At 36.7% G+C, this 24,572-nt stretch overlaps 2 protein-coding genes across 2 annotated transcripts in view; one reads left to right on the top strand and one right to left on the bottom strand.

Moving 5' to 3' along the window:
• The window catches only part of LOC145674972 (uncharacterized), a 109,359-nt gene that overhangs the window by 54,457 nt on the left and 30,330 nt on the right, over positions 1-24,572 (top strand). The window lies entirely within an intron of this gene.
• Positions 977-24,572, bottom strand: part of LOC145674850 (U-scoloptoxin(11)-Sm7a-like) — a 37,156-nt gene continuing 13,560 nt past the window's right edge. Inside the window, exons 2-4 of the mRNA XM_081745079.1 lie at positions 9,759-9,953; positions 5,284-5,526; positions 977-1,604 (exon numbers count right to left, since the gene is read on the bottom strand). Of these exons, the coding sequence (XP_081601205.1) occupies positions 1,425-1,604; positions 5,284-5,526; positions 9,759-9,953 (618 nt within the window). The 3' untranslated portion in view covers positions 977-1,424. The remainder of the gene's footprint in view (positions 1,605-5,283; positions 5,527-9,758; positions 9,954-24,572) is intronic.

Here is a 24,572-nt window from a genome sequence, read left to right as displayed (position 1 = left end):
AGAGTTGTATTTTTCTTCATACTCGCAATGAAGTTGGTGCACTTATTGTCCTATTGACGCAGAAATTACGATTGTTGTAACAGCTGGAATTACCAAACAAACGTATTATAGTTACAGAAAGAACTATAACTATGCTGTATTTATTCAGCTATCACTGTACTTGACCGAAAAAGAAAAGTAGAGAACTTACGGTACGCTGGACTTTCCAATCCCATCTGATGACCTGAAAACAATGTTTGATGACCTGAAGTTTGATCATTTTGCGTACATGTACCTGAATGGTGAATTAGTGATGAAGCTAGTCGAAGTACACAACTTGGAGTCATACAAGTCGATTTAGCTGTGTGCTGTTAGATCAGCTGAAGGAGCCGTAGAGTTGAGATTCATTAGTGGCTCTGTCAATGATGCGAGGATAATGCTAGCTATCAAACGAAATATCGAAGAGAAGAAAAAGGAGGTTTTTTAGAGCAAGGTAGTGGCAGAAGTTGGCAGAGTAGGTGGACAAAGCAAAAGAAACTGGATGAGAGGTAGTACGGCGAGACGGGTTTGGAAGGATTTGTTGAAGTGTTAGGTAGAATCGAGAAGAATGTTTGTAAATTACTGTCAATACAATGAAAGTAAAACAGCAATGTAGGATTCAAAAGAACTTCTACTGAGTCTAATGCATTTTCATTCCAGCATTTAAAGTTGTAACTTACCTAAGATAAGTTTAGAATGGATTAATTATTAAAAAAAAAAAAAAAAAAAAAAAAAAAAACTATTTACAATTGGAAATCCTGTTTTTACGAGTGAACTGAAAGTATTTTTATTTTATTTAAAAATAGTTTAATTTTCTTTTCTGTAAAATTATAGTAGGTGTACGTATCATCTGCTATCCTCATAAAGAAATATTCATTTCGTACATGAAACAATACTTTTATTTTCACATAAGTTTTACGTTCCTTTAAAGAGAAAAGATAGATATCAGTTTCTGGTGAATAAGAATGCGAACAACTGTGCAGTATGTCTTTATTGATAGAATTTTGTTAAGTAATGACAACTGATAATGATAGACATTGTGTAATGGTATTAAAAAAAAGGTAACATTTATCTATATGTATCGAATATTATATATTCTACTGTGAACGTAATATATTGTGTAGTCTTTAATACTTCAGTTTTAATGTCAAACAAGTATTCTTATCTCATCATTCAGTTTTTATTAAACGTTTTAATATTTATAAAATTACACTGTTAACAGCCATTCGTGAAAACTAGTGTTATATGCATATTAATGAAATGTAGCGTGTCAGCATTCGTTTCGATATTAAAACGGAGAGAGCTGTTGTAAAGTGTAGGGCTGTTTTGTGTGAACAGCGAACAGCTATGTTATTTAACATTAGGCTGGAGGTTAAGTCTTCTGCCATTTGCTGCAAGGCTGTTGATCATCGTGGAAGACAGGCTCCTTTGTAAGCCTTCCCTCGGAACAGTAGCTCATTGACATAGTGAAGTTTCCGATCTTGAAAGATGCAATAGTGACCTGTTGGGCAGGAACACCTGTAGTATGTAGAGTAATAGTCTCCACGGATATGACCACAGAATTCTTCAGTTTGACATTTATCCAGCTGTAAGAGAGAGGCATAAAACTAGTTAGTTACCTTGCTCCAAAAAATAAAATAAAATAAAATAAAAATAAAAAATAAATAAATAAATAAAATAAAAACAATCGTTATTTATTGATTTTAGCACATTTTACAATAGTAACAACATTACTGTTACAGAGTATGTGTGTCATTGTTAGGGGTTGAGGTAAAAAAAAAAGAAAGCCGGGTTTTTTATTTCCTGTATTGAATTCTACAGACAACAATGTGAGTTTATAACTTCAATACTTGTGAATCCTGTGTTAAGTTCGGAGGTGACTGTCCTGATTGGTTTTCAAATTGGTATTGCAATTATTGGCAGTAAGCGTACGTTATGCAACGAACCACCATGTCTTAGATGTCGTTTTCGTTGCCTAAACATATTAGGAACTACCTGAAGTTATACATCTTGATACAGGTTTTAGGATGATCTGGCAGGCAAGAGAAAAGTACTATAAACCAAGAAACAGATAAAAAAAAAAAAAAAACATTTATGTTTTTGTATACAATTTTGTTTACATCCTTTTTTGGGTGCGGGAAACATTTTATTTATCCTGAGGTTCAGAGAGTTCAGATTATAAAATTAGTCATAAACTGCAATTTTGCGTTAGAGTTAGTTTAACATCATTGTTCATAGAATTCTTTCTCTCTCTACTGTTATATCGTGTGAAAAATTTTGAAATAAGAAACTTGTGAATAGCGTTCTAAACATTTTAGCGTTTTCAGTATACCTAGGTAGTGCAAGAAATCTAATACATCTTACCGATCGAACACCGATTTTCCTTAATTCTTAAATCGTTTTAGAATTGTGCCTTCAGAATGCAGTAATTAAATGTTTTTTCGTTGTAATGGGAAAAGTTGAACATACTGTTACTTCTCCACTAAAATTGAAATATTTTTTAAAAACCCAATTTTTTTCTAGGAAAAAGCCGAGGAAAACATTCTTTTCTTTTCTTTTTCTTTTTTTCCCAAAAAGGATATTATCTTTTTTCCGAGACTTTGCATCTGTAGTTCGGAGTATTTTGTTACTGCTGGCAGCCCGTGTGTGACATTGAAAAGAAAAAAATAATACCATCTGTCACTTAGCAGTATTTTGTTTACTTACATAATATAATATAAATAAATAATCCAGTAGAATTAAAAACTACCAATGTCTATTGGCAACAAATGACATACTTTTTAATGATATAAACATATTTTTTTCTCTAAAACTACGCATAAAAATTCGCCCTCAAGCACGTCATTTACTTCGACTTTGTGATCTATCCATTAATATGTCTTTATCTTTAAATAATATTAAACTTAAAAATTGAAATCCACGAATCAACCAGTCCTAACTTTTGGCATTGTCTCAGTAACCGTACTGTATACTGCTGTCTTGCTAGTGTCATACTAAAAAGTGAGACTCTTCTTCAGGATCAGTTCCAACTTGATATTTTGCGTGGTTATCGTACAGCATCAAATTTTACGATCATCAAGAAAAAGAAAAAAAAAACACTTTCTCAAAAACTATGCATGAGGATTTAACTCTCCCATATCATTTCGTCAAGTCAGTGAAATCAAATATCTAAAATTTATGTGGCATGTTTCCCCATACTAAAACAAGAGGACCAAGATAGGACCACAAAAAACATAACACACCATGACACCACATCCGTGAAATTTCACTGTGGGAACAATAGTCACGTAAACAGCGTTCTCCGGGCATACATCATATCAACACACGTCCATCGGATCGCCTTATCTGGTAGCGCGATTCATCATTCTATGGGACGGATTTCCATTGTTCGAAAGTCCAATGGCGGCGTTCCTTGCATCACTAAACAATGGGCCGCATTGTGGGCTATGTGGCTTGACAGCTACTGGTCGATCATGAAAACCAAGTGCGGCAGTCTCCCGGCGTACAGTACAATCACTTGCAGCACTATTGGAAGCCGATCGAAATTCCTGTGCCGCCATCTCTAACGACGCTTTCCAGTTTGACTTCACCACACATTTCAAGCATCAATGATCGCGATGTGTTAATATTTTCACTTTAATGAGCGTGGTCCGGCATGTTACAGCCCCCTTTCACTTCAATTTTAGGTAACATCACTCACTGTCGACCGGCGTATCTGAAATTTGTTAAAAAGCTTACGGCTCGAATGTCCATACCTGTGGGCTTCAATGCCATCCCTCTTTCCGCCTCACTGAGTACGCGTCGTCTGTAGTGATGGGCAGTGGAAATATTCCCGGTGGGAAGGAAAATAAAAAATGGAAATATTCCCGGTTTTTTCCCCTTGGCATATAAATTCCCGGGAAGGAATTTATTTCCATTTCTTTACTTGGTTATCTAAATTATAAGAAAAATATGATTAATTACTTTATTTTCATTTATTATGATTTACTTCTAGGTTTTAAGTAATTTGGAGGTTAAAAAATTGGAATTCGTTGACTGTACTTTATATAACTAATTAAATATTTTTTTAATTTCCATTTCCATTTGCACTAGAAAGTAGCAAAGTACTAATTTATAAATGATGAAAAGGAACCAGTTTTTAAGTAATCTAGTCATTCTGTACAGATAGAGATGAAGTACTGTCAATACGCCCAGAACCACCGTCAGTAATAGTACGGTAATAGATGTCGGTCTGTCTGCTGTCTCTAATTCGAATTTCGCTTTCTGAGAAAGAATCAGATATTGAATAAAGAAATCTCTGTACTCGTAAATACATATACTTTCAAAATGTAATGTTTACATATCAAAATTAGGGTTGCTTCTCAGGGCGTTTTATTAGTACCGATGTTTCCGACCTGTGCTAATTAGGATTTGTTTGCTTTCTTTTAGGTGTGTATTCATGTACCAAGTGTTGTTGGCGAATTTTTGTAACTCCCATGTATATTGTTCGAAATAGCTTATTTTCTTAAATTAGAGATTTAATAGTACACAGTAAGAAAACAGCAACAAAGCACAGTGTTCCTCAAATCAACATTCTGTATATATGTCATTCCATACATTGACAACTTTACGAAGTTTTCAACAGACTAGATATGTTTTCTGGCAGTTACCAACCTAATTTGTTTATAACTTTTAAAAATTTAGTAAGTAGTAGAGTCAAGTTTAAAACACCCACTTACACATAAATTTAAACTATTTTAGCGATGTAAAGGTATGTGGACTTTCTATACCAACTGTTTTTCCTACATATTTACTCGCATAAAACATATTGTAAGTAAACATACATTTATGCGTAGTCTCTAAATAACATAAAATAATAATAAAATAACATAATGTCGTTTAGAATATACCTTTTAAAGAGTCCTCTGGAGACAACAGTAATAAGTATAGTGCGATAAAAACGAATTTTATTTTGAAATCATTATAGTAATAGAATGCAATTTTCCTTGTGTTTGTGCATAAATTCCCGGAATATTCCCATTTTCGGGAATCTTCCCAGGGAATATTCCCGAAAATATTTTCCCGGGAATTTACTCATCACTAGTCGTCTGTCCATGTTAGTTGATATGAATGTGTTCTCAACCAGCAATGCCTTTTATAAGTTGTATGACGTGTACAGACGACCCCAAGCATGTTTTGAGGGGTGCTCGGTGACGAACGGTGTATGTAACTAAGAAGGTTATCTCAAATGACGCAGTTATTCAGAAAATAATATCGCGATCTTACCTTACTACAGCTGTAGATGTCACTCCTTTCGAGTGTACCATTGTTGAAGTCGTTGTCGAGCGATCGTATGTGCTTCCAGTAGCGATTCTTGTTGCAGTAGCAGGACACTGTGATTGCAGTCCGTATTGAATATCGGATAGAGCCATTGGGTCCCGGAGTCGGAAGAGGTTCAGTACGATTCGTTTCTACGAGAGCCGCTTTGCGACTTGTACAGGGTTGCAAACTTCGAACACTTTCACAAAACTAGAAAAAGAAATAAATAAAGTAATGATAGCATGTAAAATATGTACGTATATAATATGATAATAGACGGGTAGAGTTCGCGACAAAAAACAAAAAAAAAAAAAAAAAATATTCTTGTAATGAATAGGTACGAGTAATATAAAACACACTTTTTTTTTTTTTTTTTTGCTTGCATAATTATCAGAGCCGTACCATTTTGTCTACTATATTAGGTTGCTGCTAATGAAATGTTCACCCAGATGCGTCATTTTCAGAGGAAGAGTAAATAACTACAATATGTTTTTATTAAAAATGTTCACCGTCTACAATTATACACTTTTGCCATTTGATGCCGCTGTGTCAGCAATTGTATTGCGTGGCAAAAGAAGCCTGGAGTCTATGATACTGAGAAATGAAAAAAAAAAAATTCTCTGAACAAAGCAGGTTTTAATTAAAAATAAAGATAATAATTTGTGTAACAGATTCGCCAACTAAACATCTTGACTTCAGCAGACAGTACAATACAATAGAGTTGCTTCTAAATATAACAAAATCCCTGAGACTGTTTCTAAACGCTGATTAGAAATCTCTGTCAGTCAGAATTAAAATTCACAAAAAAAGAACAAAAAATAACCAATTTCCTCCCCTGCTGCAGTCAGGGGCGAATCCAGGACCGACTTCTGGGGGGCGGTGGGTTGTCATACTGCTACTTTTAAGGGCTCCAAACTTTGGGATGGGTTTTATTTATATATATAAAATAAAAAAGTTTCCTCTTCTGGGGGGGGGGCGATCACCCCGATCGCCGCCCTGGATCCGCCCCCTGGCTGCAGTAGACATTACTACGCCTAAACAAGCTACAAACTGTTTTTTTTTTTTTTTTTTTTTTTCCTTTTCGAGATGGTTCGTTAGAAAGAAAGTTTACTTTTGTATGTGGGTTTCTTTCTGTTGTAGGGTTTATTATCTAAACTTAAAGAAAGAACTACCGCTCATACCCACGCTTGGATAAACTTCTAATTGCGCATTTTATACTAATTTGAGGACAAAATAAAACGGAAGTATTGTTAAACATATCCATCTATGCGTTCACGAACAAAATTAGCTTAAAATTGGGATATAAATTTGCTTATATTTGTATTTCAGACATTGATAACATGCTAATATTTGTAAAGAAAAAGTATCTTCTGAACAACTAATTACAATTCCTATAGAGTTTAATTTTTTTTTAAAAAAAAAAAGATACAGGCATGATAGCTAAGAAATAATTAGCAAGAAAGTAATTTTAAAAAACTTGAAAAGTAAACGAGATATTGCATATATGATTCAGACTGGAAACGTGTTGATATGCGTATAATTATCCTTAATCACTTTTTTAAAAAAGTAAATAGCTTGAAATTGCTTAGTTACCTTAAAGTTGATAATTTTTGTATAGATGAGCTGCTTCGTGGCTAAGCGGTTAGCGTACGGGAACGCATGTGGTGAAGAGACCCGGGTTCGATTCCCGCCGGGAACGCATGTGGTTTGGATTCCACATTAAGCAGTAGGTCCACGTCGCATATAGCTTCGCTGCTGAACGGAACGTTAAACTCAAAATCAACTCAACTATAAGATCTAAAAACTCCTGCTCAACAGGAATAATCTTATACATTTGACTATCAACTGAACACTACAGTTTACCTCTATAATACTTCTCTTGGTTAAACGGAATATTTCTTTATTTGCCTTATTTTTTTGTGTACCTATTGATAAATCTCGTCTTTTATGTACTTAAATCTTTTGCATGAAAGCGCGGGAACTCGGTCGAAGAAGTGTAAAACGCTTTTTCAAGTCAGTCACCCTGAATAAGGTTTTCCTGAGTTTTCCTCATTCGTACCAGGCAAATGCCGGAGTGGTACCGAACTTATAGGTCCAGGCCGCTTCCTTTGTTCCTTCCCTTTCCCTGGATTGTGTGCTCGCTGAGGAACGTCATCCCTCATACGTGACGGGCTGAGTGGCCTTAGATGCCGAAAGTCCAGAAATCTAAATTCTAAATTTTTGCATGAAAGCAGAGCCATAGCTAGATATTTCGGCGCACGTGGCGAAGAATTTTGCGCCCCCTACAGTCACCATACCAAGCTTTTCCTATATAAGAGAAGCCATTTTTGTCGTTATGCTACGCTGAATTTTTATCAAGCTGCTTTTACAGACCATTGTAACAGTCAAAAGCGATCATCACGGTTTTTTTTTTTTTTTTTTTTTTTTTTTTTTTTTTTTTTTTTTTTTTTTTGCAAATAAGGTCGCCTTCGTACGCTGTCACCGCGTGACGTGACTTAGTTGCGTCACTACTTGTGAAAAGACAGGCAACCGACAGCAGATACCGTGGGTTCTTGTTCTTTTCTGTTTCTCCCCCCTCCCCCTTTTATTGCCCAAATTATGGATGATGTTGCCAGGACACATAGGAATACATGGAACACGCAGAAACACACATTCATAGCCATTCATGGTTCGAGATTTCAGTGTCCATTCGGTGACTAACCGGTTCATATGGTTCGTAGAAGCATTTCCACCGTCTCAAGTTATTTGAGAAATGTCTGTCAACAGTAAGAACACATTTCTTCTTATTTTGCTGCTCAAAAAGAAGAAACGTAGAGGGAAAAAAATAATGTCTGTACATCCTATTTTATGAACGAGATTGCAAACTGGCCTGTATCATACTTTGTATCGTTGATATCTAGTTGATTCTGTCGAAATGGTTGATTTCTGCCACTACTGATTTGAGTAAAGTGTTAAGAGAGAAGATGCGAACTATTCTTAGAACGCTAAGTCGATTCCATGGAAATCGAACTCGCTCTTATCGATTTTCTTCTATGTAGATTAATATTAAACCGAAAGTCGTGCTGGATTTCTACCACTTCCAGTTTTAATACAGTATTAAGGATGGACATGGAAGTTATTCTTGGAACGCTTAATCGATTTGAGAAAACCCCTTCTTGCTATCTATTACGGTTTTCGCTCTATAGTGGCAACGTTAAAACCGGAAATTGTTGATTTTTACTACGTCCGGTTGTCAATCGTCTCCATTAACGAATTCGGACGAGATACCATAATCGCTCCAGATATATAGTGTAGGAACAGAATATAAAAATTTGGCATTTGTCCAAGAGTTATCGTGGGAGTAACGGACGGACGTACTAAGAGTACAAGATTATAACGATTACATGATAATAATAATAGTTTATAAACGTACATCCGGAAATAATTCATTTGGCATAAGGGGTGGCTGAAAATCTGATGATTAATATAAATGACTAATACCCAAAGAACAAAACATAATACACGACTAGGCAGCGTTGGATTTATCAGTAGGCCACTAGGCCCGAGTCTAGGGGCGCATTTTGAACGAAAATTTAATAAGCAAGACGAAAAAAAGTGCAAAGGTTTAATAATAATAATAATTGAAATCAAACAGTCTCCAAGTAATAATTGATTTAGCACCATCAAAACGCCAAACACTTATTTCTGATTTTGAAAACTCTCCTGGATACACTATAAATCATTACTTGTCACCTTATATATCACGTCGTCATTAAATCATCATATATAATAACTTTCTTTAAGTAATAAATAAAAACTTGTGGCTCTTATTGAAATGTTTGAATTGAGAGCGGAGCGAGCAAGAAAACTTTTAACAAATTACTTCTTTGCAAACCGACAACAATATTGATTTAATAGGGCGCCAATACTTTTAGGGTCGCCGCATCGTTTACTCTTTTCCAACATTATTCGTTCTGCCTGCTCGTTCGGCGCCCCCTTGATATCAGTGCCCGGGGCGACCAGCCCGCTCGCCTTAGTTACGGCTCTGCATGAAAGCGGTATTTAATGTTTTAAAATTAATCATCATTGTAAGGAACCGGAAGTTCATTTAAAGTGTTCGTACGTGATTAAGTAACGTTTGTAACGTGACAAATTTGTATTCCAACTTTGAGATCATTTTCCTCGTGACATTATGGACTGATATGTTCCATTAGATTCTGCGTCCTCAAGTAACTATGTATAAAAAGCGCATTTAGAAATGCATCTAAGCGTGGGCGTTTCTATCATTACCTTGAGCGGTAGTTGTTTTTGTAGTTAATAAATTGAATTTGGTGTTATACTAGAAAATCAAGATATTCCGAACAGTTACTAGATAGGAGTTGAGGCTATAACTGGGGAATATGCCTTCCTCATACACAACTTACAGTGAAATTCCCTTGGGAGTAATTTATTAAAGACTTCACCTTGAGTTGGGAGCGATTGTCTAAAGGCATCGTGTAATGGTCTCTATTTCTCGAGTCACTCCAATTTAAAGGACATTCATTCCTCTCTGAGCAACGGCATATGCGCATCACAACAGGTGGCATCCAAAATCTTTTATGAATTACGCTGCAGGCCCCCATTGGAGGACAGATCCCAAGGTCTCGTTCACTTTTAGCCTGGAAAAGAATGGAAGAAAAAAAAGAAGTTAATTGAGAACTATTAATTCAGAGTAACAAATGTCGTGAGAAATATTTCATTCAAACCAGCAAGCATTTACACTAATTTTCTCAACCTCTTTTAAATACCACAGAACGTATTTAAGAAACTAAAATCCATGGTATCAAAGGTTTTTTTAATCCTCTGAAGGAATCAAATTAACTTAAACTAGTTTACATCATATAAGCCTTCACCGGTGGTCTAATAACTAGCACGCTCCTTTGGTACATGTAGTCGCGGCTAGTACTTAATAAACAAGCTACTGAATATAAACCAAATCAGGTTCAAATCAAGTTTATTGCAGGCGTACTAAAAATTATTTCAGATCGATATATTAGCATCAAAATATGGAATTAAGTATTTTATGCTTGTTAATACTTAAAAGTTAACATTAAAAAACTGGCTGTTTTAATCAGGTCCTTGCAATGTTCAACGCGAGCAAGATTTTGGTCGTCAATTAAGGTGTGCGGAACGAATAGGGTTCAGACTTTCTGTTTCTTTAAATCCTTTGTCAAAATTTCGTGAATCATGTCTTTCGTCGTACTTAATTTCTCCGCCATCCATCTCACAGTCGAATTCGCATAACTTGTTCCACGAACTCATCACGATTTTTGTTTTTCGGTTTGCCTGGCTTTGGGTGATCTTCCAAGGACTCACGACCGTTCCGGAATCGCGTCCCAGCTTTCCGATGGTATGTTGCTTTAACAGATAGAGCTAGTGGTTATCTGTAGAAGACAAAGTTACGTTAGTTTTCCGACATAGTGTGTATATAGCGAATTTTAAAACAATCCTGTTAAAACGAAAGTTACAGTTAATTAGGAATAATTTATTGATTGATGGATGGAATTGAGGTTTAATGTCCCTTTCTGCATCAGATTAACGTAAGATGCGAACGTATGAGCTTCCGAGAATCGAACATGGATCTCCCGTGCCAAAAATGTGTACGCTAACTATTGAAGAGCAATAATTTTTGGATTTAGGGATATTACTGCAAACTTAAAATTGATTATTGTAAAATTTATTTTTCATACATAGTTGAGTATTCACTGAGATTAGCGATATGTAGTTAAATGTTCGTTATTGGAGTTCCTGTATCAACACTAATTTAATATTCTTGCCACTCTATATTGGAAAGGTTTGACACTTCTTTCGATGCTAATTGGGAGTCCAAAATAAGAAATGTTTTACTTCTTTTACCCTGTCTTTACCTGCGTACGCAGGGCCGATATTTTTGATGATTCGCTTTCATCTTGTTCGGTACTAAACATCATCCAATATTAACCTTTTTCTTCTAAGTCCGTAGTCACACAATCTATCCGTCTTCCTTATGGTCTTCCTCTCCCTCTTTTGTATTCTATTTCAACCTTCCTCACTCTCTTGCCAACATAATCATTTCTTCTCGTATAGTCACCATTCCATAGTAATCTTCTCTCTTGTACTTTCTTCGACGTCTCAGTCACTTTAACTCTGCATCTTATTCTTTCGTTTCTGATTTTATTCAACCTGATAACACCACACATCCATCTGAACATTTTAATTTAATCCACGTGTAGTTTCTTCTCTCGCGTCTTCTTGATTTCTCTATATATACATCTATATATAACGATAAATGACGTTTATATTTTATATTTCGTTATATATGCCCACAGTCCGAATTGCAATATAAGTCAACACGGCTTCCACCTTAATTTTATTTACCTGTACTTGTAAAAACTACTAATTGCATGCATTGAGAATTAGATACATCAAATGCAGAACACCATTAACTTTTTATTCTTAAAACCTTCTTGAAAATTATTATGTTGTCATAGCAACCAAGCAAAATAGCTATCTTTTTAACAACTCACATTACCTGATTATCAATATAAAATCAACATACATTCTACATTTCTTCTTCTTATCGAAACAATTGTGCACTTTTAAGCACCGTTGTCCAAAATAACTACAAGAAAATGGAAGTAATTTATCGCATAGATATACAATATCGTTGTAGTTCCCCGACTTGGCATGAATCCGAGTTGTTCCTCTCTGTGATGACTTCTTGCGAAATCGCCCCTCAACAATCTTTCCTAAATTTCCATTGTATAGAACAACACTGTAGTCCTTCTATAATTATTACGATATTTTATATCTATCCATTCTTGACTATTCCTTCAGCAAATTCTTCCTGCATCAAATTTAACAATAAATCTTTTCCCTCTTTGCCGAGCCATTTCCATACTTTCCCACATATTTCCTCCGGACCAGTTGATCTGCCGTATGCATTTTCCTTAGCGTAAATCTTAATTATTTCCTTACGTTATCTATCAGCCCTTAGTTTGGTACAACGACCTCCAAGATTATTCTCGAGTTTTCTTCATTTAACAGATTTCTGTAATAGTCTTCCCATCATCTTTTGATCTTATGTTCTTCCTAGAGTACTTTTTCGTTGTTTATGTGTATAATATGAGAGAAATTTTTATTGTTTTGTCTCCTGCCTTGACTGTCCGTATTAGATTTATCTCATTTTTGCTAGTTTCAGTTTTTTATATATATACTTCTCCCCAGTCCTCAGATTTTTCATTTTCTACTTCTGTTTCAGTTGGCATGTTCTCTTTCCGGTATCGTTTTCGATTCTCACCAGTTGCTGATTTATTATATTTTACTTTCGACCTTCTTTTCTCTTTTGTTGCTTTCTATACGTCTTTATTTTACCACCAGGTACACGGTGCCGCAGTGGTAGTGCGCTTACCTGTGCCGCTTATCTCGAGGGTATTGCGTGGGGTCGATCCCCTGTGGTGGACATAATCATGTTCGTGAGTTTTCTCAGGTACTTCCGTTTCCTCCCACTTTCTCATTTTACCAATTCTTACATCATTATTCATTTGTTTTAATCATCGTCTCTCTTAGCCTAACAGGCATGATCGTGGAACGTTAAACTCAGATTTCATTTCATTTTTTTTTTCCCACCGCCATCTGTCGTGATCTGCTGGAGCACCCCTCTTCATCTCTCTGTTTAATGCCTATAGTGTTTATAACTTCCCGTTTGTGGGTTCCTTTTGCGGATTATAATCTTTGAACTTTCATCTTAGATTTGGGTCTTTAATTTTTCTCCACTTAACTTTAAGTGTAGTTCTCGTAGCAATTCTTTTCCTTCTGCATATGAACTTTTTGAGCTTAATACATATAAATGCCAAAACTTAGCCCAACACTGTTAACAGATTTACCCAGTAACGGAAAATCCTTGTGTTCAGTTAACTTCATTGCTACTTGTAGAATTCAAACCAAATTGTGAACGAAACTAGTGTATTTTCTGTATCACAATTTTATCTCCCCTTTCTCTCTCTATCCTTTCCTTTCTTTTTCTTTTCGCGCCGTGTGGACTTTGTGGCGGAAAAACACCTTGCTCGTGGGCTTTATCGGGGTTCTCCCATTTCCTCCCACTTTCTTCATTTCACCATATATTTCATTTCTCATCACCACCGTCTCCTTTAGCCTAACCGGCATAACGGTGGGACGTAAAACTTAAAGATTCCATTCCATTTCTTTTTCTTTATTTATTAACATCTATCAATTGTGGTTTGAAGCTATGGGATACGGTGTTGATAACAATAAACAAAATGGTGAAATGAAAAAAGCAGTGGTGTCATTTAGGCTTTCAGTAGGGGCAAGTTGTCCTCCCTTGAGTTTGATATAAGTATAAATTTTAATCAATATGAAAGTGAAAAACGTGAAAATGACTTAAATCGTAGTAATCTTCCCCCAAAGCAAAACGTGAAACGACGATACTGGAAGAAAGTGGGAGGAAATGGGAGATCAACGAGAAAACCAACGCATATGGTGTTTGTCCATTACAAAACCCACTTCGCGCGAACTGGGATTGAATTCGCATATTAGAATTGAGCACTTTAGCAGTGAGCATCGTGACCCTCAGTTTTTCTCTTTGTTTATTAAATTGGTGCGAGTAAAATGTCCGTCGCAGGGAGTCATTTCAAAAGTGCAAAGAAATGAAAACTACAATACTTGGTTATTCAAAACAGTCGCTGTGTGCGGTACGAAATTCTCGACTGCAAGTTGCACTGCCTAATCATCAGGAAAAGTCTCCCACCAAGAAGTGATGGAGATGTGGGAAGAGGTGCTAGTCGCAGGAAGAGACATCTCCAGAATATGGTGGGTGAAGAAGGGTTTCATAGTAAGTGATGGAGCGTGTCCACCGCCCTTTGAGCGGCATGTGGACATGAATTATCGTGCAACATGAAGACACCATGTCTGTTGACTATGGGCGGAGTTATGGGGGTATTGCCCCCCAGTTTTTGACAAAAAAATAAAAATGCCACCTATATGAAATGAAAGAAGGCGAGTTGTATTAGACCGACCAAAAGGTCTGCCCTCCCAGCAGACAATTCCTAACTCCGCCCATTCTGTTGACTATTGATGAATGCTTACGAACAAGTTTCGTCTACGTTTCATCTAATTCATCAAGCGCTCATCAAAGATATGATGGGTCATACCCACCGTAACAGACCTTCTGTGGATACAAAAATAACTTAGGATATTGTTGTGGATGTTGCTCACGATCCAGCCATTATCCTCAACGATTGTCATAGAAGTTCGATTTTTCATCAAAAGCTACAGTCAGTTCCAGCACACTTTCCAGAGTATGCCTTGCACCCAGAGAATTGCACACCACCAGATGACAACTCTTGTTATAGTGGTCGCAAGGGGTCATGAAGCTTGACCTAGATCTACCAACTTCAGCACCCAATAGAATGCAAGGGATGTCCCGGTCGTATCTCATGTTATACGGAGAACATTCCTAAGGGTGATGTTGTCGGATTGCCACGAGGTTTCGTTTTGTTTACTGTTGTTGTTGTTTTATATTTTTCCTATTAGTATTGCTCAGTTTAATTTGAATAATTGTTATAGTTCTTTAAGTTCTGTTTCTTTGTCGATCGTTCACCATATCTTCTAAGTTCGACAACATTGTTGGTACGCTTGTGTTGTTTGACGTTTTCTCAAGTGTGAGGTCGGGAGGCAATTCCACGATACTTACCACCTCTGGTGCTAGGGGTCCCGGGTTCGATCCCAGCCCCTTCCAAGTAAACTTTGTGGTGGACAAACGCCGTGTGCGTGGGTTTTCTCGGGGTTCTCCCGTTTCCTCCCACTTTCTTTATTCCACCATTTCATTCATTACTCATCATCATCGTCTCCTTTAGCCTAACCGGCATAACCGTGGGACGTAAAACTCAAAAATTTCATTTCATTTTTCCACGATACTTAACAAATTCCTCCTATGCATCAGACATGAAGCAAAGCAGCTTTGTGATTGATGTAGAGCCCAGGCTTCACGAGTTTTCGCGATCACTATAGTCGGTATGAACTTTTTCACCTTATTTAGTGCACAAATCCACCGAAGGACAGTTCATGCTGCGTACCTAACTCTTCTGCATTGACACAAACACTTTTCAGAGGGTTTGTATCCGCGATGTTCTTGAGAAACTCGTGCAAACATGATGTTGGTCAGTGCCCAAGGGGAGGGGGATTTTCCAGTGTTGTCACCGGAACAAAATTTGACAAAACAACGGCGAGTACCGTGTTCAGTCGCTACTTCTGACCCAAATGCACCATTAATGTCTTTTGCGGGTTGCTGCGCAGAATGTCCCAGTTCACTTTCATTAAAAAAAGAAGAAGAAGAAAAACTCAATTGTGATGTTTTATTTGCATAGATCACAGTGCATTCTGACTGTTTGTTGGACGTGTATAAGGTTTCTGATGTTAGACGTGTGAGACAATCCATCCCATGTGTTGTTTTGCTGCGTTGAGTTTGCGAGTAGATGTTAATTAGCACATCTCATTCGCACCAACCTAAATAGTCCAAATAGAAGTAAAGTGCTTTTACAGTAGAAAAAACTAGGAAGTCGGTATAAAACATGGTTAAATCTTGAATTTGTTTATTTTTCTCCTACGCAGCACTTCCTTCCCATGTGTACACTTTCCAAAATGAGGAAAATTATAACTTCTAAGTTTTATAGAAGGTACGACGTAGCGTAGGGGATGAAGTACAGCATAAAATTCTCTGTAATGAAGGAAATAATCACTGGGAATATATGTATTTACAGGTGTATAACGTAGTGTCCCTATTATTTACTACGTAACGTTCCTTTCATTCCGGCTGTTAAAAAAGAAAGAAAGAAAAAGTACAGGCTGATCGCATGTAACAGGAGCAAATTGTGAGGGAAGGTCTGTTAAAAGTCTGTTTTTTGACTGCGTGTGACAGTGCTTTTTTTTTTCAGTTGATATGTGATGTATTGACCCGGGATCGATTACTCGTTCTAAGAAATCCTGTGTTTAGTTTTCCTTCGTTTATTTCAATATAGATAAGTTTCATTGTTTATATAGAAGATAACTTCCTTTATTTTCTTCATTTTCATCAACGAATGAAATAATTTGTTTTGGAATAATTTTAACAGGATTAGTAAACTTAAAACAGATTAATTAATAGTTTTCATGCGTATTGTACTGAAGTTCATAAATGCTTTCTTCCAATGTGAATCCAGCAACTTCATAGAATTACCTAAATGAGGTAATGAATCGATATGTCGTAGTGATACAGAATCATGTCATATTCAAAATGAGACTCTTAACGACGTATGGTTGAAACGCAAATTTCGAGGTAGAATCATAACGGTTTCATAGAGGTTCACCGATATAACACTTTCGTTGCTCCGTTTTAACCTCGCAGGTGGCACTTTGTATACTACTTGTTCTTCTGAGGTCAGCAGTCTTTCGATTGGTTTGACCCAGCTTTTCACTCATCTCTATATCATGTTGAGTTGAGTTGATTTTGAATTTAACGTCCCGTTCAGCAGCGAGGCTATATGAGACGTGGACCTACTGATTAACGTGGAATCCGAACCACAGCAGCTCCCGCCGGGGATCAAACCTGGGTCTCCCACACCAAAGGCGCGTACGCTAACCGCTTAGCCACGAAGAAGCTGCCCCTATATCTTGTATTACATCGCCTAATTATGATTTCATAGGTAGTGATAGACGCGAGCACCTGCTAGGCGCTACACACAACTTCTGTCAGTGTGTTGTTAACTATATTCTGTTGCTTCTCTTTATGAAAGAATTTCCTTCTCTCATATATATCAAGGATAAGTTGAACTGATTTTAGGACTAAAATTTAATCTATTGAAACCAAACATTAACAGTCTTAACCCTTGAGGGCTTCTGAGATACTCTGTGCATATTCAACCTTCTTCCATCTTTTAGTTACGCATTTTAAAAATTCTAAACAGAATACGGTTACCTAGAAGTAAGCAAAGCCAATGGTGTGGATGTGTGTAAAAGACAATCAATCAGCTATATAATTTATTGTAATAGCAACTGCGCGCTATTCAATGCGCTAGTCCTGCAACAGTCCTGCTAGTCCTGTAATAGTATTTTCCACGCTAAATGAGCCTCAGAAGATCGTAATGTTATTACAGCTGTATTCCTCCATCCGTCCTTTACTCCATACAACAACTGTTAAACGAAAGGGAATTTGTAAATACTTCTCGTTTTCCTTTTGCAATAGATAGCTAGAGGAGTAGGATGACTTTAACGTACTGTATAATTTAACCTTTTCAGGACCAACAATGTTACAAGAAAACCGTAATCCTTTACGTTGGCAGCCCTAGTTCCCCTTCTAATTGTCACAGGGGCATAAACAGTACCTCGTTGTAAAGCTTATGGAACAGAGGTTCCAACTAGCTAACTTTTGTACCCACTGTGTCAAAGCTATAGAAGATTATTTTTTAAAAAAGTTTTTTTTTAAATTTGTAAGAGGCTGGCAACGCCGTTACTTCGTGTATGCCAAGGGCGAAAGTTCAATGCTAAGTGAGAAGAAAAACCCGAACATGTTTCCTACGAGAATCATCATATACGTATTTTTCGAAATATTTTGGTCTACCCTGTCGTTGGCAGTCCTAGCGACGCCCCTAATTGTCACAGAGATATAAGCCATACCTCGTTGGAAGCTTATCTCCACAGATTCCAACGAGATAGCTTTTGTCCTTGTGTCCAACCTGCAAGAGATGAAGTTCAAAAATATTGAAAAAAAAAGTGGGACTGACAACACTGTTATTTGTCATACGCAAGAAAAAAGTTCTCACATATACCCCAGATATCACTAGTTAGTAGAGCTATGTTTATTTATCTTTGTTGGTACCACTTTTTATGCTTGTAGCTCCTTTGGGGGGAGAGGAACTAAAAACATTCCAATTTTGCTCCTTACCCTTCCGCTGCGAGACCCCCGATGTAGATGAAATGCACACTGTTGGAAAGTCTCATCCTTCCTGAAGAGATAGCCACCTAAGTGATCTCTCTAGTTAATTAGGAGCCCAGCTACGGAGGTTTAAACTGCTGGCTCAGCCCCTGAGACGTTAGTCCTGAAAAACTAGGATTATATTCTCTAACTTATATGCAACCCGTACAACAGAAAACCATTGTTGGTTGCGTGTAACAAAGTGTGTGTAGCTTTTTTTTTTTTTTTTTTGCTGTTAATTAGCCTGTTGTTTTCCTTGATCCTCTTTACTGTCTTTACCAGAGTTTATTTTCTGTACTTTTCTGGCAATTGTGATTTATTGGCCCTTCAGTGCCAGACTGATATACTCCATTAATTAAAAATAATAAAATAAATCCTTGAAATCATATGGGCCAACCTTCATCGTTGATAAATTAACGTTGTTTTTGCTGTATCTTCTCAGTTAATCTCATATTCTGCTTTCTGCTTATGCTGCTGAATGAGTAAATACAAGAGACCCACTCATGTAGCTTATTAATGGGTGTTTTCAGTATGACCAAGTCTGGGTGTGCGTTTATGAATAAATTTTAAAATGCATCTCAGTGGATAAACAAAGGTTACACCAAAGGCAAATAAGGCTGTGGGATAAACATAATGGAAGGATTGTTAGGTAAAGAACGGGAGTACTCCACCTCCATGCTCACATATGTTCATATTTTTCTAGGAGAATATGATTCAGTACATGTAGTTGACATAAGAATATTGCGTACTTAGTAGCAGTCAAAACAGAAAATGTGTTATTTTAGCCGTTCTTTAAATATCCCAATGTTCGTTGTCACATATTATAGTACAGTGGCTGGGAGAAAGAGAAATATTCACTTTTTGTAGCATCGTATAGTAAATCAGAAGACGAATAGCAAGAATGTAAGGGTGAGGGTGATTCAAGAATTATAAATGCATGTATTCATTTTTTTTAATGTTGTGGTGTTTCGTTTATATTCATGAACATAGTTCTTAATGCGTTACCTTTGGTAAGCATACGAGATTGTGTGTGTGTTATCCAGGTCCGGATTAACCGATCTGGAGGCCCGGGGCTACAAGAAAATATGTGGCCCCTGCTGACTTTGCCGAAGACATTCCTATGAAAGTACAATGAAAAAAGTTAAGAGAATACACATAGCTCTACGATATCAACCATGCCATACATTAGTTGATGATATAGCTACCTAATGGAACTTTCGAAATGCATGAAAACACATGAATTTACCCCTATTATATACATGTAATAAATAAAAAATGAGTGTGTGTGATTCTTTTTAGACAGTCAGCTGATATTTGATCAGAGTGGTGGCCCCCATCCCCGTTTATGCCTGGGTCTACAGCCTCCTAAGCCCCCCTTAATCCGGCTCTGGTGTTACGGGACATAAAGGTTTTGTTTACATTTTAAAAAATGCGTCTTGTTGAACTTAGACACAACTGTTCCGACTCAGTGTTTAGGAAACTTGAAGACTATTGGTAATGTATTTCAAACTCCGAACAGCTTCTCTTTCGAATTGCAGAAGGTGTACCTGTGTCAGCTAATTATTAGCTGTTGGATTTGCTCACAACACTTTTTTTTTTTTTTTTTTTTTTTTTTTTTTAAAGTTTAACGTCCTATGATTATGTTCTTTAGGCTAAAGGAGGCGAATTACTAATGAATAAAATCTTTCAGTTTACAGTTACCCATGATTATGCCCTTTAGGTTAAGCGAGACGATGATGTAGGCAAATGAATAATAACTAATAAAACTCCAACTGGCCAAAGCAGTATATGTATTTTAAGATTATATATTTGTATTACAGTTTCGACTATGTTACATAGCCTTCCTCAGACACATTATCTGAGCTGCTTTTTTGCTTTCTCAGTCAACTTTTTGTATCTCACTGATTGATACATCAATCCTTTCTTGATTATCCGAGGTCCTTTCGGTGTGGTGTTCTCCTCTACACACTTTCTTAAGAACACTATCTGCTGTCTCTTGGATATCTCCTTCCTCCTTCTGTCCTTGCACTTGTCTATTCTTCTGTTCAGCATCGGAGGTACTTCAACTTGTAACTTATACATTGTAGCTTTGGAAAATTTAAGATTACTAATAAAACTCCAACTAACCAAAGCAGTATATACAGGGTGGTAGGTAACTCCACCGCCAAACTTTGGGAGGCGATTCGTTATACGAAATGAAAGAAAAAAGTTCTAATAAACATGGGCCGTAAAACTTCTCCGTTCAGAGTTATGATCCATTGAAAATTCGAAAAATCACTTTTCAAAACTCTCTAACTTAGAAATTATAGGACCTATCCCAAGCGGTTTAAGGAATTACGCAGGAACTAGTATTTGCTCTATCTAAATATCTATGTTTTTACCATCCTCCGTTATCGGTGAAAGGAACTGTAAAAAGGGAGTTGAAGTATAGGGATACTCCTTTAAGTACTAGTGGTGCGTTTGTTTCGCTGGTACCGGTGAATTCTGAAACATCGATATTTAGATAGAGAACATACCAGTTCCTGTGTAATTCCTTAAACCGCTTGGGATAGGTCCTATAATTTCTAAGTTAGGGAGTTTTGAAAAATGATTTTTCGAATTTTCAATGCATCATAACTCTGAAAGGAGGCATTTTTCGGCCCATGTTTATTAGAACTTTTTTCTTTCATTTCGCATAAGGAATCGCCTCCCAAAGTTTGGCGGTGGAGTTACCTACCACCCTGTATATTTTAAGATTATATACTTGTTACATGGCCGAAACTGTAATACAAATATATAATCTTAAAAATATATATATACTGGTTTGGTCAGTTGGAGTTTTATTAATAGTCTTGAATTTTCCAAAGCTACAATGAATAATTTACAAGTGAATGATAATGGAAGAATTGGTGGAATGAAATGTGGGAGAAAATGGGACTACTACTAGAAAACCCGCGGACACCATGTTGTCCATCACAAACTTACTTAGCTGGGGATCGAACCAGGGACCCCACACACCAGAGATAAGTTTTCTACCAGTGAGCCACCATGTCCTCCAGTATTATTAATGAAAGTGAATAATTGGAATTAAATTGTTGTGTTCTCCCACCAGAAATCGAACCCGAAACCATGCCTTGTCTCGGAAAATGTATATCTGTTTTTATTGCAAGAGTTTTTCTCTGGTCTTGTATCTCGTCACGAAAATTCTGTCACCTCGTGTCAAGGAAAATGGATTTCTCAGAACGCTGAGATCAACGGAAAGAATAAATAGCCTACAGTAGAAAAGCTAGGTGATAATAGAGAAATAATTGATAGTTTCGTGTTCTTTTAAAAAATTATTTCCTTTTAAGCAAAAAGGAACTCACGTGTACACCACGAGAAGTTTGGTTTTTATGGCACTATATTTTGTCAACTATTATTGAAACCGAAATTGCTAGCAGATTATGCCACTTCCAGTTTTAATGGAGATATTAGAGATTGAAAAATCTTGATTGCGCAAAACAATAACTTGTCGCTCTTACCGTTTTTACTTCATAACGACCAACCTAAAACCGGAAGGGGTTGATTTCTGCAACTTTCAGTTTGAATCCACGGTTAGGAGAGAAGATAGTACTAATTCTTAGAACGCTAAATCGGTTCCAGAAAACCGCTTCCTTCTATCTCATCGCTTTTGCTCTATGTAGATCAATGTTAAAACCGAAAGTTGTAGTGAATTACTTTCGGTTTTAGTACAGAGCTAGGGATGAAGGTGCAGAAAATCGCTTCTCGCTATATATTTTTTATCATTTCTTCCTCCATAAGTGATCAACATTGAAATTAAAAATAGTTTATTTCTGTTTCCAGTTAGAATATCACGTCAACGAACTGTAGTAGCAACTTCTGATCCTGTACATTCTGGTCAAAATTGATGGTGATCCATCAAGTAATTTCTGAGATTGTTTTGTCTCTCGGGCGAATACATGAGCAGATGATGGAGAGTTTGGGTAAATTGTCTTCGTAGTTCATAGATGAGGGATAAATTTTCTTTCAGTAGTCTCTTGTGTTGTAAAGTTTAATGGTAGTTTTATGGTACTGTATATATAACAAAGTTACAATAATTTTCGCTTGCGAACTATGCTTGCGTAAATAGAGAAGGAAGTCGTATAGAACAACTCTGTCCTTCAATGTATCGACAAGTAGGCTATTGTAAACGGTAAAATAGCTAGCAATGTTTTTAGCGTCCCAAGAATAGGTTCCATCTCCTCCTCTATCCTTTCTCTGTTAAAAACTCTGCTTTCAATGTTGTATCCCAGTAGTTTCAGGTCCACTACGTGGCAGCCGAATTGACGTTTACTGTGAATCAGTGATCTCACGAGTCACACTAAACACAGATGTACGGCACGTCGATGTCGATTATATAACGTTGACAACGTCTCTAGAAATGGGCTTATCGTGGGTGGTGTTGCGTATAATAGCGTAGTTTTCCACTATGAAACCAAACTGGCTTGTTAGTGAATTAATGAGCGTTTTGCATACTTATACCAGGAAAGTGGAATTGTGTGTTGTCACTTGACTATAAAGTGCGATTACAAACTTTATGCTGGATAGTCTTGATAATAGGAAACCAGATTTAACATATGCCCCCTCCTTTGTGTATAATATACTGTTAACGAAACCGATTACAACGTACGAAATTACTCAGCATTCATATTCTACAAGTGCTAACATCATTATGTGCAGCACGTTCTTGCAGATATCATAAACGTTTCTGTCATTTGGAGGAAACTGTAAAATTTCGTATATAATGCGTCATATTGTCTCATTCGTCATTATGAAATACCAGTCTATTAGTGCCTCTTGGTTTGTTAGATTTAAGAGGTGCAATCATTGCTAATGATATCGTAATCACCTCAGCTGCGAAGGATCCGGATTCTATTCTTGGCCACGTGAATTTGTGATACACAATATCGTGTTCATAATGTTTTGATGCTTCTTTCCACCCACCAAATATTTTCCCCATATTCTATTTGCCATCTCTTGTAGTCTATGTAGTGTAGTTGTAATATGTATGGGAGTAAAGGTTACCGAACTTGTGATTGAAGTCTTAAAGTGTTCTATATTTCTATAGCAATGTCGATGAATAAGTAAGCATGCATGGTTAAGTGTACTGTGGCTCGAATACATGTATGAACTATGAAAGAGTTATATCGATGGGCGGAGCTATAGGGGGCTTTCTCCTCCAACTTTTCGACAAAAAAGTAAAAAATGCCACCTATAAAATGGCCAGCTACCAAGACCTGTGAACATAGGTCCGAAACCGACCAAAAGGTGTGCCTCCCCAGAAGACAATTCCTAACTCCGCCCATGGTTATATCTGATTAGCGTTGTGTAATAGAAACAATATTATATGTTTGGTTAGTCAGGCTGTGGTATTAATAATAAAGTGATTTGAGATGTTCAATGGTTTTGTGTTTTATCAGCTTAAAGGGTATAATCGAGGAACGTTGAAAAGTTCCTTTCATTTTGTCTAACTCTACTAGAATTCAAGATATCAGAATAATCAATATTAACATTTATCAAATGTTAACTTTCCATGAGGAAGATCGTAGTATTCTTGTTGACATCCCCTGCAGCCTTTTAGTGCTGCTCTCTTTGTAGATGAGATGCTGTTGTAGGGAGAAGGGTTGTCTTAATTCGATAATAGGCCATATGTTTTGTTGGCCTTGGCACTCGAGAACAATCATCTTCCCTTTTACGATCTGCTAGACGAGACAACTCCAGCCGCAGTTTCTCAGCGCGAGCAACAGGTATAACCACTCAGTTTCAGATGAAAGATAGGAGGTTCGCGGAGAGACCAATTGTGTTTCCGTCTCCACTCTTGATAAACATTGCGGAATTCTTTCGCTGATGAAGAGTTTCAATAGACTAAATCTAGTGAGTTCAGTGAAGCATGGTGGATCCAAAAGACCTATTTTTTTATAATTTTATTTAAAAACTGATTGTGTAAAATGCTTATGTCCTTTACCCTATTTGACAAGTATTTTATGATCCTTTCTAAACGGATGTTATTTACACTTTTCATTTGATATTCACGCACAATGTTCGATTAGAATTTAATATTTACGTTTTAGTAAAATTGAATTCAATTTTATGTTTCACTGTTTTGCCAGATTAAGATAAGTTTCGTTCATCAAATACTATTAGATCTTTTAACTTTCAGCTGGAAGTTGACATTAACATCCATTATATTAAACATTTTCTGGTGCTTTATATTCTTCTTAGTCCTCATATTTATAGTAAGCCTATGCAGTGGCGTATGCATTGGGGTTTTGGA

Source organism: Thermobia domestica, chromosome 18, assembly GCF_964235325.1.
Source record: "Thermobia domestica chromosome 18, izTheDome1.hap1.1, whole genome shotgun sequence".
Classification (NCBI taxonomy): Eukaryota; Metazoa; Arthropoda; class Insecta; order Zygentoma; family Lepismatidae; genus Thermobia; species Thermobia domestica.
This window is presented reverse-complemented; position numbering and strand designations above follow the sequence as displayed.